This window comes from Trichechus manatus, unplaced genomic scaffold, assembly GCF_000243295.1.
Source record: "Trichechus manatus latirostris isolate Lorelei unplaced genomic scaffold, TriManLat1.0 scaffold00093, whole genome shotgun sequence".
Classification (NCBI taxonomy): domain Eukaryota; kingdom Metazoa; phylum Chordata; class Mammalia; order Sirenia; family Trichechidae; genus Trichechus; species Trichechus manatus.
This window is the reverse complement of record NW_004444029.1, coordinates 1,794,026-1,811,445: the sequence shown is the minus strand read 5'-3', so window position 1 is coordinate 1,811,445 and position 17,420 is coordinate 1,794,026. Positions and strand designations below refer to the sequence as shown.

The 17,420-nt window shown below is 42.5% G+C and overlaps 1 protein-coding gene across 1 annotated transcript in view; it reads left to right on the top strand.

Annotated features, from left to right (window-relative positions):
- CNTNAP2 (contactin associated protein 2) overlaps window positions 1–17,420 on the top strand; it is a 1,280,693-nt gene that overhangs the window by 436,115 nt on the left and 827,158 nt on the right. The window contains exon 8 of the mRNA XM_023736915.1: window positions 10,076–10,225. Coding sequence (XP_023592683.1) covers window positions 10,076–10,225 — 150 coding nt within the window. The remainder of the gene's footprint in view (window positions 1–10,075; window positions 10,226–17,420) is intronic.

Sequence of the window (17,420 nt, the reverse complement as noted above, 5' to 3'; positions counted from 1 at the left end):
GAAGGACATCATGCTTGGTAAAGTAGAAGGTCAACAAAAGAGAGGAGGATCCTCAATGAGATGGATTAACACAGTGGCTGCAATGATGGGCTCAAACATAGCAACGATTTTGAGGATGGCATAAGACCAGGCAGTGTTTCTTTCTCTTTTATATAGGTCGCTATGAGTCAGAACTGACTTGACAGCACCTAACAACAACAATTGTTCACCTATGTCATAGAATTTAGCACTGTCAGCCATCCAATCTTATCACACATTCCCTCAGATAATTGCCTTTGTGGGACACTGCTGAGTGACATCTTCTTCCTAACCCTTGGTAATACTCCAGAGAATTTCTTCAATAAAAGACAAATGTTCGTGCCAAACACTTGACTTCTATCCTCAATTTCACAATACTTTCTGAGATTCCACTACTTGTGTTATTTCATAGATGTGGCAAAGAATCACCTTATAGTTGTGAACCAGTCAAAGACCATTGCCCTCTCCGTCTCCGAGGCTGATCTGTCGTTTCTTTACTCCCGAGATTCCATGAAGTCCCCGTCTCCTCTCCACTAAGTCACAGATTCCAACTACAGAAGTAGGAAAGTTGCAAGCACTGGCTCTGTCTTTTCAGCATGGGCCCTTCTTTGTTCGTCTCAGGCCAAGTCTCTCTCATCCAGTTTGGGTATTCTGTGACCTTTCTGTTTGATATTTAGAGTCATCCACTGATTTACAGGCTAAAATGTGCAAAATCAGTTACAAAAGTGTCGATTTTAATGAGTTCTCCAGAACGTTGTTTTTTTTCAAATTGATACACTGCCACTGCTCTTTCCACCCTCTATAGCACACGCTTGCATTTCAGTCTGTTGGGTGTTCAGAGCCAGGAGGAACCTTCACCTTAGCTGGTATTAATCATTCATGTTAGTGATGGGAACTCCTGACCATAGCAGGGAAGTGATTTGCTCACGAAATATCAGTGTCCATGTTGTCCAGATTCTACCCCAGCTCTGTATTCGCACATACCACTGCACTCTCTGATGTGTCCTGTAGTAACTATCACGTGTGCATAGTATAAGCGCTCCTCACTTATGGACACAGTATCATACGTGGGTGCAAAGTATGCATGCTCCCCACTCATGGACACAATATCACATGTGTGTGCATGATATGCACGCTCCTAACTTATGGATACAGTATCACGTGTGTGCATAATATACATGTTCCCCACTTATGGATATAGTATCACATGGGTGTGCATAGTATGCACGCTCCCCACTTATGGACACAGTATCACGTGTGTGTGATATGCACGCTCCTCACTTATGGATACAGTATCACACGTGCATGAGTGATATACATGCTCCCCACTTAGGGATACAGTATCACACGTGTGTGCATAACATACATGCTTACCACTTATGGACACAATACATAAAGCCATATAAAAATAAACAGTGCTTTGTAAGATGTAATCTATATAGAAAATACTGATCATTAAAATTTTTGTTTCTGTTTTTAATCTTATCAGACACTGTCTTAGTTTGCTAGGGCTGCCGTAACCAAATATCACAAATGGGGCTTTAAAGAACATAAATCTATTTTTCACAGTTCTGGAGGCTAAGCATCTTAGTTTAGGGCTTGGCTCTAGGTGGAGATCCTTTTTTGTCTATTTCAGCCTCTAATAGCTGCCACAATCCTTGGGGTTCTTGGGCTTGCGGATGCATCTGCCTCCATCTTCACATGGCAACTGTCTCCCCCGGTGTGTGTCTCTCCACGGTGGTTTTCCCTTTTTATAAGATGCCACTTAGAAGAGATTAGGTTTAGGACTCACCCTCCTCCAGTAAGACCTCATTAACATAACAAAAATGTATTAGTTTGCAGGGGAAGCTGTAACAAAACTTCCACAAGTGTGTGGCTTTACAACAGGGCTTCAGACTGGTTATTTTCAGTTTGAGCACCTGCTGAGAATTTGCATCTCAACCTCAGATATACTGAATCAGAATCTAGAGTCAAAAAGATCCCTAGGTGATTCTTATGTATACATTACATTTTAACAAGATTATTATGTGTACATAAGAATCACCTGGGAATCTTGTTAAACTGTAGATTCCCATCTGTGTTTCATTTCCTCTTCTGGAGCCGTAGAACACCAGTTTCCAAGAGATAGGGAACTGTTTCACAGAAATGACAAAAATGTGTACAAAGATATTTTAAATCTCATTAGATGGTACAATAGGTAAACTTCTTGAGGTCAGGAATCCCATTGATTTTTATATCCTCAACAGTGTCCTGCCTACATGCATCCTTGGAGATGTTAGAAGAATTGATTTGAATATCTTGCCTTTTGAACACTGTCAATTTCCTGTAAACACGGAGTTAATATGGATGATGTTTTGCCTTTATCAGAAATGATAAGATATTGCAATTTATCTGTGACATCGTGGATCCAAGATGAAAGGCAAAGAATAACTTAGTCATTATAATTTTAAGAAGCAAATTATAGATGTTAATAGTGATAAAAGCTGTTATTTTTTCCCTCAAATGGCATAATAATAATTTTACAACTACAACTTTCTGCTTAAAATGAATAAGACAATGGCTTAAAAAAAAGAATATTTAAGTTTAAAACCAATTAATACATATCTATTAGAAAAATTAAGGAACTCAAAATATACAGAAGCCTTTGGGTGGAAAGAATGGACTGTAAGAAAAATAATCAATTAGAAATATACATCAATGTAACTGTAATGTTCTCATTGCCCAATAAAGTTAGGTGATGTGAATGAAGATGACAGACTCTAGACCAGGATTCCCAACCAGAGGGTGACCTAAACTCCCTGAAACTGTATGCACATTTTGGGTATATGTTTTAAACGTAGGTTAGTACTCAAAATTACTACCCATCTGTTCTCCTGCATAGCTAAACCACTCAAGAATCGTGTCTTCTCTCTCTGTCCATCCGCACCCACCATATCTCCCCACCCCACTCTCATCATCAGTGGTCCCCTTGTTCACAGATCTCATGTCCACTCTTGCCCTTGTCTCACTTGGTGTCTCAGGAGCACTCACAACAGCCCGCTAGTCCTTCCTCCGTGAGGCGGCCTCTCCCTGAACGTCACGTTGCTCTGGTCTGCTTCCTGCTTGCTGCTCACTCTTCCTCAGCCTCCTGTCCAGCTCCCAGATCTCCTTCTACACTTCACAGTCCTTCAGGGCTCAGCCTAAACTCTCTTCTCTTTCTCAGCTCTTCCTCCAGGTGACTTGATGCAGTCCCAGAACTTTTGTTTGTGACATCAGATTTCTATCTCCAGACCTTACTTCTTCCTTGTGCTACACAAGCTTCTGGTGGCCCCCAGCGTTCCTGGGCTGGAGTTACAGCAGTTTCTGCTTCCTCCTTCACTCACGGAGCCATATCTCCTTGTGTGAATATAGACTGTGTGGATGAATATACAGTTATTTCCAGTTCGGGGCTATGGCGCATAAAGCTCCTGAAACACTTCTGTATGTGTATTTTGGGGACATACATTTTGATATTGGTGGGTAAAACCTAATTTTGGGGTCATAAGATCAGTGTATATTTACGTTTTAAGAAGCTGCCAGAAAGTTTTCCAAAGTAATTATACAATTTTGCATTCCCACTAGTGATGTATGAAAGCTTAAATTGCTCCAGGGGTGGTTACTCCTTTTAATATTAGTAAATTTGTATCAAGTGGATATAAAATTATATCTCATGCGGTTTTAATTTCCCTGATGATTAATCATCTCAAGCACTTTTTCATGTCCTTACATAATTTATGTATCTTTATTTGGGAAGCAACCTTTGCTCACTGTTGTCTTTTAATTATTGTTGGGTAAGAGTTTTTAGAGTATTTTAATATATCCATTTTTCAAATATATGTATTGTAAATATTTTCTCCTATTCTCTGTCTTTCCTTTAAATTTTTTTTTAGCCATGTCTGTTTATGAGCAGGAGTTTTCAATTTTGATAAAGTCCAATTTATCAAGTGCTTTTGGTAGCCTCTAAGAAAGTTTGGTCCACCTCAGAGTTCTGAAGACATTTTCCCATGTTTTCTTCTGGAAGCGTTGGTTTTAGCTTTTGTGTTTGGGTCTACTAGAAGCAATGTTTGCATATTGTGTGAGGTAGGGATTGAGATCAGTTTTCCATATATTTATCCAGCTGTTCCAGCACCATTTCTTGAAAACACTTTTCTTTGCCCATTGAATTGCCTTAGTGCCTTTGTCAAAAATCAATTAACCACGTGTGAGGATAGATTTCTGATCTTTCTCTGCATTACTACAGCTTTATAAGGAGTCCTCAAATCAGATAGTAAATCCTCTAATTTTCCTTTCTTTTTGATAATATTGAGTATTTGAGGATTTTTGCATTTCCATATGAATTTTAGAATCAGATTGCTATTTTTACAAATAAGTACGTTGAAATTTTGGTTAAGATTATCTGGTATATTTATTTAGATCTCCTTTAATTTCTGTAAGCAATGAATTGTAGATTGCACTGTGGAATTTTAAAAACTCCCCCAGATGGTTCTAATGTAAAAACGAGACTGTTATGTCAGTTGCCGTTGAGCCTGCTCTGACTCATGGCAAACCCATGTACAACAGAATGAATTTTGCCCAGTTCTGCACCATCTTCACGACCATTGATATGCTCTAGTCCATTGTTGCAGCCACTGTGTATTTTGAGTGCCTTCCAACCTAGTGGAGCCCTGATGGTGCTGTGGTTAAAAGCTTAGCTGCTAACCGAGAGGTCAGCAGTTCAAATCCACCAGCTGCTCCTTGGAAACCCTATGCGGCAGTTCTACTCTGTCTGATAGGGTCTCTATGAGTCGGAATTGACTTGACAGCAATGGGTTTGTCTTTTTTGGGGGAGGGGGGCGTTTCCAACCTAGTGGGTTCATTTTCCACTGTAGCAGGCAGTGTTTTGTTGTGATGCATAGGGTTTTCATTGGCTAATTTTCAGAAGAAGATTGCCGGCCTCTCTTCCTAGTCTGTCTTAGTTTGGAAGCTCTGCTGAAACCTGTCCACCATGAGTGACCCTACTGGTATTTGAAACACCAGTGGCATAGCTTACAGCATCACAGCAGCCACCATAGTACCACAGGCTGATGGACAGGTGGTGGAAAGATAAGAACCACTATTCGAGATCCTTTCTTACTCAGAAGGTTCTAGATGCCTGAAAGAAAAGGGTTCACCATACCCCCAAGGCTCCAGATATTAAGTGAGGGAGGAGGTCGTTTCTAGCAGGAAGCGCCTCACAATAGCCTCTCCCCACCTCCCCAAGGAACTTGTCTATCGTGAAGTGGCCATTCAGGTGACTGTTTCAGAACAGAAGTCACATCCCAGAGTGACTTCCGGCCTGTACCCATACAGAACAACAGCACGTGGCAGTTCCCGGCCTGTACCCGTACAGAGCACCGCGCGCAGCAGTTCCCGGCCTGTACCCGTACAGAGCACGGCGCGTGGCAGTTTCTTCAGCTTTCAGAAAAAAAGAAGTATTTTGACCAGCCTATGCACCTTACTAAGGAGCCCTGGTGGCACACTTGTTAAAGCACTCAGCTGCTAATCTAAAGGTCATTGGTTTGAACCACCAGCCACTCTGCGGGAGAAAGATGTAGTAGTCTGCTTCCACAAAGATAACAGCCTTGGAAACCCTACTATCCATTCTATCTAACTACAGTTGAGTATTCTCATAAGATGGTTTGAATTGGCAAGTGAAAATGAGCAAAATAAGGTCAAATTGGATCAATTTCCTTATGCTTTATAATTATATGGATAATATGGTAAGTAGCACATGGCACTCTTATACATTGTTGTTAGATGCCACCGAGTCGATTCAGACTCATAGCAACCCCAGGTGACAGAGCAGAGCTGCCCCACAGGGTCTTCTAGGCTGTAATCTTTACAGAAGCAGACTACCGCGTCTTTCACCCAGGGAGCAGCTGGTGGGTTCAAAGCGCCAACCTTTCAGTTAGCAGCCAAGCACTTAACTGTTGTGCTGCCAGGGCTCCTTGCGTGCATATATAGAGATGTATATTCCCCCTTTTCTCTTTTTATTGCATAAATTGATCATTGATAACTTACAAGAGCCATGATTAGCACATCACAGAGCATTTTAACTGCCTAAAGTTGGATCCATATTCTAGGAAATGTTTCTCTCAAAACCAAATATTGAGCACAAGACTTAAGACTCTAGTCACTGTAGCTTTATTGGAAGCATTTTCTAGCAGATGTTGCATCTTGGTTTGCTCCTCTATTTTGTAAGTACTGCCCTTTTTTCTCAGTATTCATGAAACCAGTCCTTTCTTCTTGTCTGTAATAAGAGTAACATCTGTTTCTTCTTGTTCAATCAAAGAGGCCACCTCAAGAGCCTTACTTTAGAAGTAATACCATGAGAAGACAGTAGATAGAATGTGCTTCATGAACATCTTAAATTTGCATACGAAATGAGTTTTGCTAACAATTATAAGGTGGGGGATGTTAGAGAAAATATTCTGAACCAACTTTGTTATCTTACTTAAAAAAAAAAAAATTAAGACCAGGAGCTGGAACATGGCTTGAAAGATACTAATTTCTGGTTAAAAACTCTTTGCAAAAATATTTGTTTCCTTTTTTAATGTACAGTTGAAAAGTTTCTATCATTATGAACTGTTGAATAACTCAGGGTATTTATTATAAAGGAATACCAAGTGTCAAATCAAATTGGAACTGTTGCGATAAGATACACGTTTAAAACAAAAATAGTTTGGAAACTGTGTGCCCTGTTTGTATCAGTTCCCTCAACGCCGGTCACCATGAGAAAGAAGCCCTTGTCTGGAACTGGATTTATTGTTTGGAAATGTCCCGCTGACATTCAGAGCCACAGCCAGTGTATTAGATATGTATATATATGAAGCCCTGGTGGCACAATGGTTCAAGAACTCAGCTGCTAACCAAAAGGTCAGCGGTTCACAACCAACATTCACTCCTTGGAAGAAAGATGTAGCAGTCTGCTCCTTAAAGATTTCAGCCTTGGAAACCCTATGGGGCATTTCTGCTCTGTCCTACAGGGACCCTATGAGTCAGAATCGACTCAAGGCACGAAACAACAGCTATATATATATACACATATAAATCAAAACAAAAAAAAACCCACCAACAACCAAACCTGTTGCCTTTGAGTCGATTCTGACTCACAGTGACCCTATAGGACACAGTAGAACTGCCCCATAGGGTTTCCAAGGAGCAGTTGGTGGATTCGAACTGCCGACCTTTTGGTTAGCAGCCAAGCACTTAACTACTGGTCCGCCAGGACTCACAGATGTATGTGTATATATATATACATATATACATATACATATATATGTAGCCATTTTAACCATTTTTAAGTGTAAATTCAGCAACATTAATTATATTCACCACGTTGTACAACCACCTCCACTCTCCATTCCCAAGCGTTTTCCATCACTCCCAGCAGAAACTTAGTAACCCTTTAACAGTAACTCCCACTTCCTCTCCCCCATGCCCCTGCTAACTAGTAATAACCGTTTGTCCCTATGCACTTGCCTATTCTGGATATTCATGTGAGTGGGGTCATAATTAAATACATAAAATAATTTAGAAAGTTTGTTTTCCACTCTTACTTTCTGGAAATAATGTTGCTCGAATTCTCCATGCACGTCCTTCCCATGACTGTTACACTCCTGTCGCCCAGGGGGCCACCTGCATGTCCTCCCGGGACAGATCCTCCTCAGCTCTGAGAGGTGTGGCGCCGACTCCGCCCACAACAGCGGGTTTCGTTGTTGGTTTCATTCTGTAAGAATTCAGGCTCGGCAGCCAATATCCGTGAGTTTCAGTTCCCGGCTCTGCCACTTGCCGGTGGCAGGAGGCTTGAACTTTATTAGACTCATGTCCCTCATTCATATCTCGGGGATAGTTTTTCTGTTGAAATTTGATGTGAAGTTCAAACGAAGCCACACAGTTGGCCGAGCGGCCAGCACAGAGTTAATGATGTGTGTGCACACTCACGTGTACACAGATGGTGGTGCTAGGCATTTCCCTGGAGAGAGCCCTAGGCTGTGAGTTTATAACCTGTGGATTTAAGGAGGCTTTTGTTTTGTTTTGTTTTGAGCATTTGGCCCATTCTTGCCGATTTAAGGAAGAACAGCATTACATTTGGGCCATTCCCATCATAGAGGGCGGAGCCATACCTCTTGATGGGTAACATTAGAGTTTCAAAACAATAATTGGAATTAAAACGGGTGAAAATCACAGTCTAAGCTCAGAAGTGCAGCAGCTACTATTGACGAGGCCGCCTTTATCTGGGGCCTGATTTTTCTAGTAATTAAGTTCCTTGGAAAAAAATAAAATAGCCTCTTTATATACATCAGAATGGAATAATAGACTTTTGCCGTGAACAATTCAGTCGGTAATGTTCTATTTATAAATTAATTGCGTGATGAAATAATTTTCACAGGGATTTCCAGGAAGGCTTTCTGTTCTACCATCTACACCAGAAGACCCATCTGCTGAGGGCATCTTCCAGGGGCCTCCTCCGCGAGTGGGGTTATTCAGGATTAGATCTGGGATTGAACATTTGTAACAATGAAGTCTTTGGGATCCAGGCCACAGCAGGGCTCATCACACTGAAAAGGCAACAGCAAAAACCCATCAAAACCATGCCCTCAGCTGTTGTTGCTGTGGTTGTTAGCTTCTGTCAAGTCGGCCCTGACTCATGGCGACCCTGTGCACAATGGGATCGGACTGTTGTGATCCATTGGGTTTCCACTGGCTGATTTTTGTAAGTAGATCACCAGGCCTTTCTTCCTAGTCTGTCTTAGTCTGGAGGCTCCACTGAAACCTGTTCAGCATCATAGCAACATGCAAGCATCTATTGACAGATGGGTGGTGGCTTGCGCATGAGGCTCACAGGCTAGGAATCAAAACCAGGTCTCCCACATGGAAGACGAGAATCCTACCACTGAGCCATCCAATTATGCTTTGTGAAGTAAGAGCTTAAACTGAACACAAACGTTAAACTCTCGCCTGCTTCATGAGAGGTCAACAGGATCTCTGTTCCCAAAGATCTCTGTATTAGGCAACAATGAAACACAATTATGGGAGTGCAAAGTGTTGGTTTCGTTTGTTGGGTTTTATTTGTTTAAACATGGCCTATTCCTTTATAAAAATGTTGGCAGTTCAAGTCCATCAGCTACTCCTTGGAAACCCTATGGAGTAGTTCCACTCTGTCCTATAGGCTCGCTGTGAGTCGACATGGACTCAAGGGCAACAGCTTTTTTGGGATTTTTTATTCCATTATAAAGGTATCATGTCTAAATGAGCAGATGATCCTGAGGTTGATTTCCATGCGTATCAGTGGTTAGTTAGCACATGTAAATGCCCATACTCACACATGTATTTTTCAGGTCTTAATTTCTGTAAGCTAGCCTTGCCCGGGGGTCCCTAGGTGGTGCAAACGTCTAAGTGCTTGGCTGCTAACTCACGCAGAGGTGACTCCGAAGAAGGCCTGGTCTGCTCCTGAAAACTCAGCCACTGAAAACCCTGTGGAGCACAGTTCTACTCTGACACACATGGGGTCTCCATAAGTAGAGGTTAACTTGATGGTAACTGGTTTTTATACTTGCCAAACGTAGTTATTGAGAGAAAATAACTAGGACAAAAGTTTTTTTTTAAATTAAAACTCAAGAGAAATCTGAGATAAAAGCCATGAATCCATTTTCTTATTTGAGAGGGGGTCCAGCAAAGCTAACCAGAACGTAAGTTATTTAATTACATAGTTACTGTTTAAAATAATTTATTATCACCTCTCAAACGACTTGACCCAACCCACTCTGTTTCCCAGGTACCCAACGACATATTGAAACTATTTCTCCCTTTGCCTCGTTCAGTCCAGTGCAGGGTAGAACCACTTATGAAGTTAAAGGAGAATGAGATGTTAGTGCCAATCCTGAACAGCCCTGAATTAATGCTCCCAGATGAAAATATATCATTTCTACTTGTGTAATGCTGACCTTGTTGGTATAAAAAATTGCTTTTAGCTGAACCGTCTTGAGAAAAAGCACCAATTTTTATGTTGTCCTCCCAGGTTCTGGGCTGAACAACGGTCAGTGGCACGAGGTCCGTTTCCTGGCCAAGGAGAACTTCGCCGTCCTCACCATCGACGGTGATGAGGCTTCAGCGGTCCGGACCAACAGCCCTCTCCAGGTCAAAACTGGCGAGAAGTACTTCTTTGGAGGTAAGAACGCCTCTTGTCCATTGGTTAACTAATACATCAGCGAAAATGGAGTCTCAGTGAAGTTTGATATGTCCAGAAACCAACTAATCACAGACATCTTGGTGATCACAGATAACTTAGTAAAATTGAAGACTCTAACAACAAACTCTTCTCTGTGTGAAAGAGCATTGCGGTGAGAATCTGGCATGTTTTCTCAGTTTGAGAAAGGAATCTTGCCAGAAAACAGTATTTTGTCATATTTAATCATTTAATTAAAGTGCCAGATGTGTTCTTTAGATTGATGTATCTTCTATTAAATTGTCTTTCCCATCCTAAATCATAAATGTAAGATCTAAACAAATACATCCCATCTCTAAGAAGAGCTTGGTTTAAGCTTTAAAAATTATATATGCACATTTACTTGCCTCTGAACGTATTTCTATTAATTTTCAAGTATCTGTTTATCTATTTTTGCAAACGTGTATTTATATATCACTGTCAATCTTTTTCCTAGTTACTAGATGGTAAGCCGGTATTGGAGTTGACACTGTGTCAACCCTCACACGGACAGATGTGTACCCTTATTGCATCCCCAAGTGTCAGAAGACTTCCTGGAAGGCAGTAAATGATGAATAAATATTTGTGAATGAATTAGGAGATTCTATAAAACAGGCAAGGCAAGCAACACATTCCCAGCTGTGTAGAGGAAGAAATAAGCTCCAGGAGGCTTTCCGACTTACCCCTGATTTTGGAGCCAGCCCTTGAGTTCAAGATATCTGACTCCCATGCCAGAGCACCCACTCCACCCCAAACCAGCCCCACTCCCGGCCTCCTCCACAGTATCATGATGAATGACATCTCAGAGACAGAAGTCCTAAACTCGACCTCTGCTTCTTGGATCTCTCACGGTGGTGGAAGATAAGACATGATGTTAGAAGGCACTGAATAAATATTTGATAAGTGGCTGGAAGTCAGACAAGGTGTCTGTGAGCAAATAAACTGGGACCGATTGATGTGAGAAAAAGCAATCCAAAAACAAGCTGATATTCCTCCAAAAAAATGTTTAACATGATGTGCATTTGGCTAGCAGTTTCCGTTGTTGTCACAGAGAACAGATCACAATAATTTGTTGGAAAGTTATTGATGACCTCTACCCATTCAAATGACAGAGACAGATGTTTGGCCATTCATTTGCTGGTTGAACGCCTAAGGCCAGTGTTGATCTACGTCCACATAGATAGGAGAGCAAAGAGCCGTCATCACAGATTGCTGGAACGGAGTTTATAGAGAGTTTTAATAAAGTGGTGTACTACATTCGCTATTGGAGCCCTGATGGTGCAGTGGTGAAGCGTTTGGCTGCTAACCAAATGGGCAGCAGTTCAAATCCACCAGCCACTTTTTAGAAACCCTAGGGGGCAGTTCTACTGTGTTAGAATCAACTCAAGGGCAACGAGTTTGTTTGTTTTTGGTTTTATTTGCCATTACTTTACAAATCTAGGTTCAGATCCAGCAAGCAGAGGAGATTGACTTCGTCTTGGGTTTAGGAGTCCTGTTGGTGCAAACAGTTAAGCCCATGCCTGCTAAAGGAAAGGTTGGTGGTTCAAGTCTACTCAGAGGTGCTTCCAAAGAAAAGACTGGTGATCTACTTCCAAAAAATCAGCAATTGAAAACCCTGTGGAGCACGGTTCTACTCTGACACACAGGGGTTCACCATGAGTCGGGGGTGACTCCCTGGCAACTGGTTTATTTATTTATTTATTAAATGCAGGAGGGGGATAAGTCCTGGAAGACGTCACAGTCTCTGACAACGCCTGCCTTCGATTCTGAACAATTGGTTTGATTATGACTCTGTGCTCAATTTTACTTAATAAAGTGGCATTTATTATTCACTCCTTGAACAAATTTTGAAAATCTGTATATGGCTGTCTAACCTAAGGATATTGAGTTTGTGGAGTTCATTAAAGTGGATGAATTTATTTTATCAGTTTTCAATTATCCATCATCCTCACCTAAAGCTTTTTATAACAGCTATTTTAGAGTAGTATAATTCAGTCCTTTTAAAAAGGCAGTAAAAGGCTCTCTGATCTTGTGTTTACATCTCTTTGCCAGCCCCACTCATCTCTGTCTTCTCCCCAGAAAACCCAATTCAATAAATTTCTTGCATTTAATTTAAGAGACAAAAATTATTTGATCATTCCTCAAAATAACCAGAGTCGACTGAAACAGACGTTGGTTGTTGTCTGAGCACTTTCTCTTCTGTTTTGCTCACAAGGTAAATGATTGCACGTTTCTTAGTTTCCGTGTGGTGGAGTTGCAAGGGAAAGGGAGAATGATCAGGGCTGCTTAGTCTGGAGAACAGGAAATGACAGTTCAGGGGCCAGAAAGAGTGTCTTTGGGCTTAGGATGCTGTCCAAGACTGAGGGGGAAGTGAGGTTGACCAGCAGCCCACTAGACTGCAAGCTTCCTGAGGGTAGAAACTGCCCTGACTCTGGCCTTCCAGTGACCAAGCTATCACCGTGTCTCCATACGTAGGGTGCTCATTACATATTTGTTCCCTGAATTGTTGGGGTTGTTATCCATAGGGTAGAAGCCATTCTGTTGTTGTTGTTAGGTGCTATTAAGTTGCTTCCTACTCATAGCAACCCCACGTACAGCAGAATGAAACACTGCCCTGTCCAGCCCCATCCTCATGATTGTTGTTATGCTTGAGCCCATTGGTGCAGCCACTGTGTCAATCCATCTCATTGAGCGTCTTCCTCTTTTTCACTGACCCTCTACTTTACCAAGCATGATGTCCTTCTCCAGGGACTGGTCCCTCCTGATAACATGTCCAAAGCGTGTAAGATGTAGTGTCACCATCCTGGCTTCTAAGCAACATTCTGGTTGTACCTCTTCTAAGACAGATTTGCTCGTTCTTCTGGCAGTTCATGGTATAGTCAATATTCTTGGCCAACACCATAATACAAAGGCATCTATTCTTTGGTCTTCGTTATTCATTGCCCAGCTTTTGCATGTATATGAGGCAATCGATTGAAAACACCATGGGTTGGGTCAGGCGCACCTTAGCCCTTAAAATGACATCTTTGCCATTCGATTGGAGATAATTTATATTATTTTATCCTGAAGGCAGGAGTTCCTGTGTTTCAATTTTTTTTTGCCATCTTGTTATTAAAACAATCATAGGAGACACCATGCCACGTCTGATGTGTGGCCAATCAGCCATATATCTCTGTCTCTTACTGTGGGTGGCATCAAGTGTAATTTGGAGGAAGGTATGTTCTTGCCCTTGACATCAACTTAAAGGTTAAAGATGCACTTTTAAGACCTTAGCTTTCCTCAATCAACATCTCTAGTTTTTCCCTCTAAGAATTTAGCTTAATCTTTCTAAAACTTATTTTTATGTTTTAAGCCAATATTGTCCACTGGAAAGGCGCATTTTCTAAGTTTATCATTTGTTTATCAAAGAAAAAACTCAAAGTACCTCTTTAATGTTAAACAATGAACTGTCTTTTAAGTGTACTGTCCGTTTCCTCTGTCCATGAAGACCTACTGTGCTGAACACAGATGAGCATCAGCATCCTCCTCGTCTAAGGTATCACAGATACCAAGGAGAGAAGAGGCGTCGTTCAGTTCTGAACACACCTGTGCATAGGACTCAAGGGTGGGAGTCAGCCTCCAAAGTTGTAAAACATCACCATCTCAAAATGATTTTAGAGAAGTGAGATCAGAGGACTTAAAAATAAATACCATGGTATGTTTAAGGCTGCACGTGAAGTGTGCTTAACATCCTTGAGCCTCCCAGGTGCCTCTGTCAGTCAGTCTGTGGGGTCAGCCTTAAGCACGGGGGCCACCCCTCTCTTGTCTGGTGAGATAAAGAGGTTCAGACACCCCAGTGAGAGGACACTTCTAGCATGTGAAATGATTGCAAGTGGTTTACTTCTGAGGAAATTGAAAATTTCCAAATAGCTCCTGTTTGTCATTGCTGTCTCAATACTGCTTAGTGTTCACCAGTGCAAACCAAGTGGCAGCTAGGAGCCCCTACGTTGTGGTGGGAACACTCGCACTGGTCACCGCGTCCGGCTCTGAGCATTGCTGGATTTGCAGGATGTGTGACTTTGTTTTCCAGCTGGAGGTGGTGAGCATCAGGGTCAGCGTCTCCTGTCGCCTCTGAGCTCCAGCACTTGGCTCTGATGCGTGTGGGCCCTCGCCCGTCTCCCATGAGGCCACAGACCCTGAGCTCTTGAAGGCTGGGGGTGGTGTCGGTCCTGTTTACCCTTGTTTCCAACTATTAAAACCTAATATGCCCATTGCCGTTGAGTTGATTCTGACTCACAGCGACCCTACAGGACAGAGTAGAACTGCCCCATAGGATTTCTGAGGAGCTGCTGGTGGATTCCAACTGTCCACCTTTTGGTTAGCAGACAAATATTTAACAACTGCACCACCAGGGCTCCAAAACCTAGTATAATGGGTGCTTAATATATGTCAGATGAGTGCCTGCATGAGTAATAGGATGTCTGAAAAAATAAATGAACTAGCAAACAGGCTGGTGCATCTCAGAATCTCAGTAGAAATAATTTGCTGATTTTCCTCTTGTTGACCAAATTCCTCTAGAAACCCTAAAATCCCAAAGCTGAGACAGGATGGTGACATTCACTGACTGCTGACCGCATTCTGGGAACGATTTTGAGCGTTTTACTTCTCTCTCGTGATCTTCACTTTAGCCTCCTCAGGGGACTGTTGTTATTATGCCCATTTAACAGAGGTGGACGCTAAGCCTCAGTTATGTGATTTGCCCAAGGACCCTGTGCTCCTCAGAGTCAGGATTGGAATCTAGGTTTCTCCGATTCCGATCGTGAACTCCTAGCCCACATCAGATGCCTGCATCTCATCATGTGCCCGCACCTAGTAGGTGTTTTCTGAATTACTTTCCAGGTTAAATTGCAATCAGTGTTTCAAGAGTTGTACAAAAGGGATTGTAACCAACATCACAAAACAATTTGTGTCTAAATTTTTGAATGAGAAGCTAATCTGCACTGTAAACATTCATCTAAAGCACAGTTAAAAAAATAAAAAAAAAAACAGATGAGCTGGTACTGGGTTAGGGTGGGCCTAAACCAATGAGAATGTCCTTGTAAGAGACAGAAAGGACACACAGAGATGCAGAGCGGACGCCAGGTGAGGACAGCCGCAGAGATTAGACTGATGCCTCCAGAAGCCAGGCATTGCCGGCAGCCACCAGAAGCCGGGACAGGGCAGGGAGCACATTCTCCCTGAGAGCCATCAGAAGGAGCCAACGCTGTCAGCGCCTTGCTTTCAGACTTCTGGTCTCCAGAACTGCGAGAGCATAAAATTCTGTTGTTTTAAGCCAAGAAAAAAAAAATTGTACAAACATCCTTATATTAAGACTTAATTGAATTTAATAGATCGGATCAGAGTAAGAGAGCTGGAAAGTCAGGTTTGCTCCTTTCTGGAAACCTCTAGCGGCATCTCGAAGCTTCCCCTGCCCCATCCCGTACCTGTCAGAGGTCCGCAGTGATGAATACCAGTTATGTTTCCTCTTACAGTGACTTTTCTGTGTGGTTTACAGCAGGGGGAGGCTCAGGTACGAATAAATACTTCATGATATCTGTTACGCGATTAGTGGGGCTTTGGGAAAAGCCCCCTTTCCTCTGAAGCTCTTTCATTAATGTCCCGGCAAGAATACTTGAAGGCCTCCTACAATTCAGTGCCCTCCTTTGAGTTAAGGAAGTAAAAGCAGTTGTCAAAATGCAAGTGTTATCCTGAAGTGTTGGTGCATTAAGCCATTATCAGCCATCAGCACCTTAGCAGAAATTAGTTGATCTGTAAAGGATCTTGAGAGATTTACTGTAAGAAAAATATCAAAATCTAGTAGAACTGATTAAGCTGCAGTTTATGAAACAAACAAACAAACAAAAAAATCCGGAGACAATTTTTAGAAAAAAAGACGTGTTAGGTACCCGGGGCCAAGCATTATGAAGCAGAGTCAGGTGGATGGCGTGGAGACATGATCTCATCCTGACACACCTGGGGAAGGGGAGCAGACGGCTTCTCCGCTGGTGCTTCCCTTCCATGTTCTCCCGTGAGGAAAACGGGTTTAAAAGCGGAAAAGGAAAAACAGGTGCCAGAGAAGGACACAAACCCAAGGTGCAGCGCGGGAGACGAGCGTGTACAGCTCTCGGGGGGAGGGAGGGTGCCGATCAAATTGGCGATATAAGTCTGAGCCCTCACCTTACCCCACTCCTCACTACAGAGATGCCGAGTCTCCAGACTGTACTGAGTCAAGGGCAGGTACAAGGGTGGCCCCCCAGGGTGATGTGAGGAAGACAGTGCTACCACTGGCCATTTACAAAGGCGGACGGGGCAGACGCCAGAATCCATAGGGTGCTGTACACCTGACTTTGAAAAAATAAACCAAAACCAGTCCATCTGGTCAACTCTGACTCATGGTGAGCTCATGTGTGTTAGAATAGAGCTGTGCTCCACAGGGTTTTCAGGGGCTGTTGTTTTGGGAAGTAGATAGCCAGGCCTTTCTTCCAAGGTACCTTTGGGTGTATTCAAACCTCCTAGCAGCCGAGCACTTACCCATCTGCATCACCAAGTTCTCCTCAGAGGATGTTCCCACCATTAATGAGAGAGACTCAAGAGCAAGGGAAAAAGTAGCTTATTTTCCCCACCCTGCTCAGACTACGTCTATTATGCTTGTTCTGTTCTGGGTACCACATTTTCAGAAGATTAACCCATCTGAATGTTCTAAGTAGAGGACAAATTAGGACCCAACAGATTGATCTTTCTCGTGTGTGTGCTTTAGGTGAAAGTTGACAGCACAAATTAGGTTCTCATTCAAAAGTTTATACACAAATGGTTTTCTGACATTGATTCCAGCACCCACATTGTATCAGCACTCTCCCCCTTTTCCTTTCCACCCCGGGTTCCCCGTGTCCATTCATCCAGTTTTCCTGTCCCTTCCTGCCTTCTCCTTGATTTTGGGCAGGTGTTGCCCGTTGGGTCTCGTACACTTGATTGAACTAAGGATCACCTTCTTCAAGTGTGTTACTGTTGGTTTTACGGGCCTTTCAATCTTTGTCTGAAAGGTGGACTTTGGGAGTGGCTTCCGTTCTGAGTTAGCAGAGTGTCTGGGGGCCATAGTCTCAGGGGCTTCTCCAGTTTTTGTTACACCAGTAAGTCTGGTCTT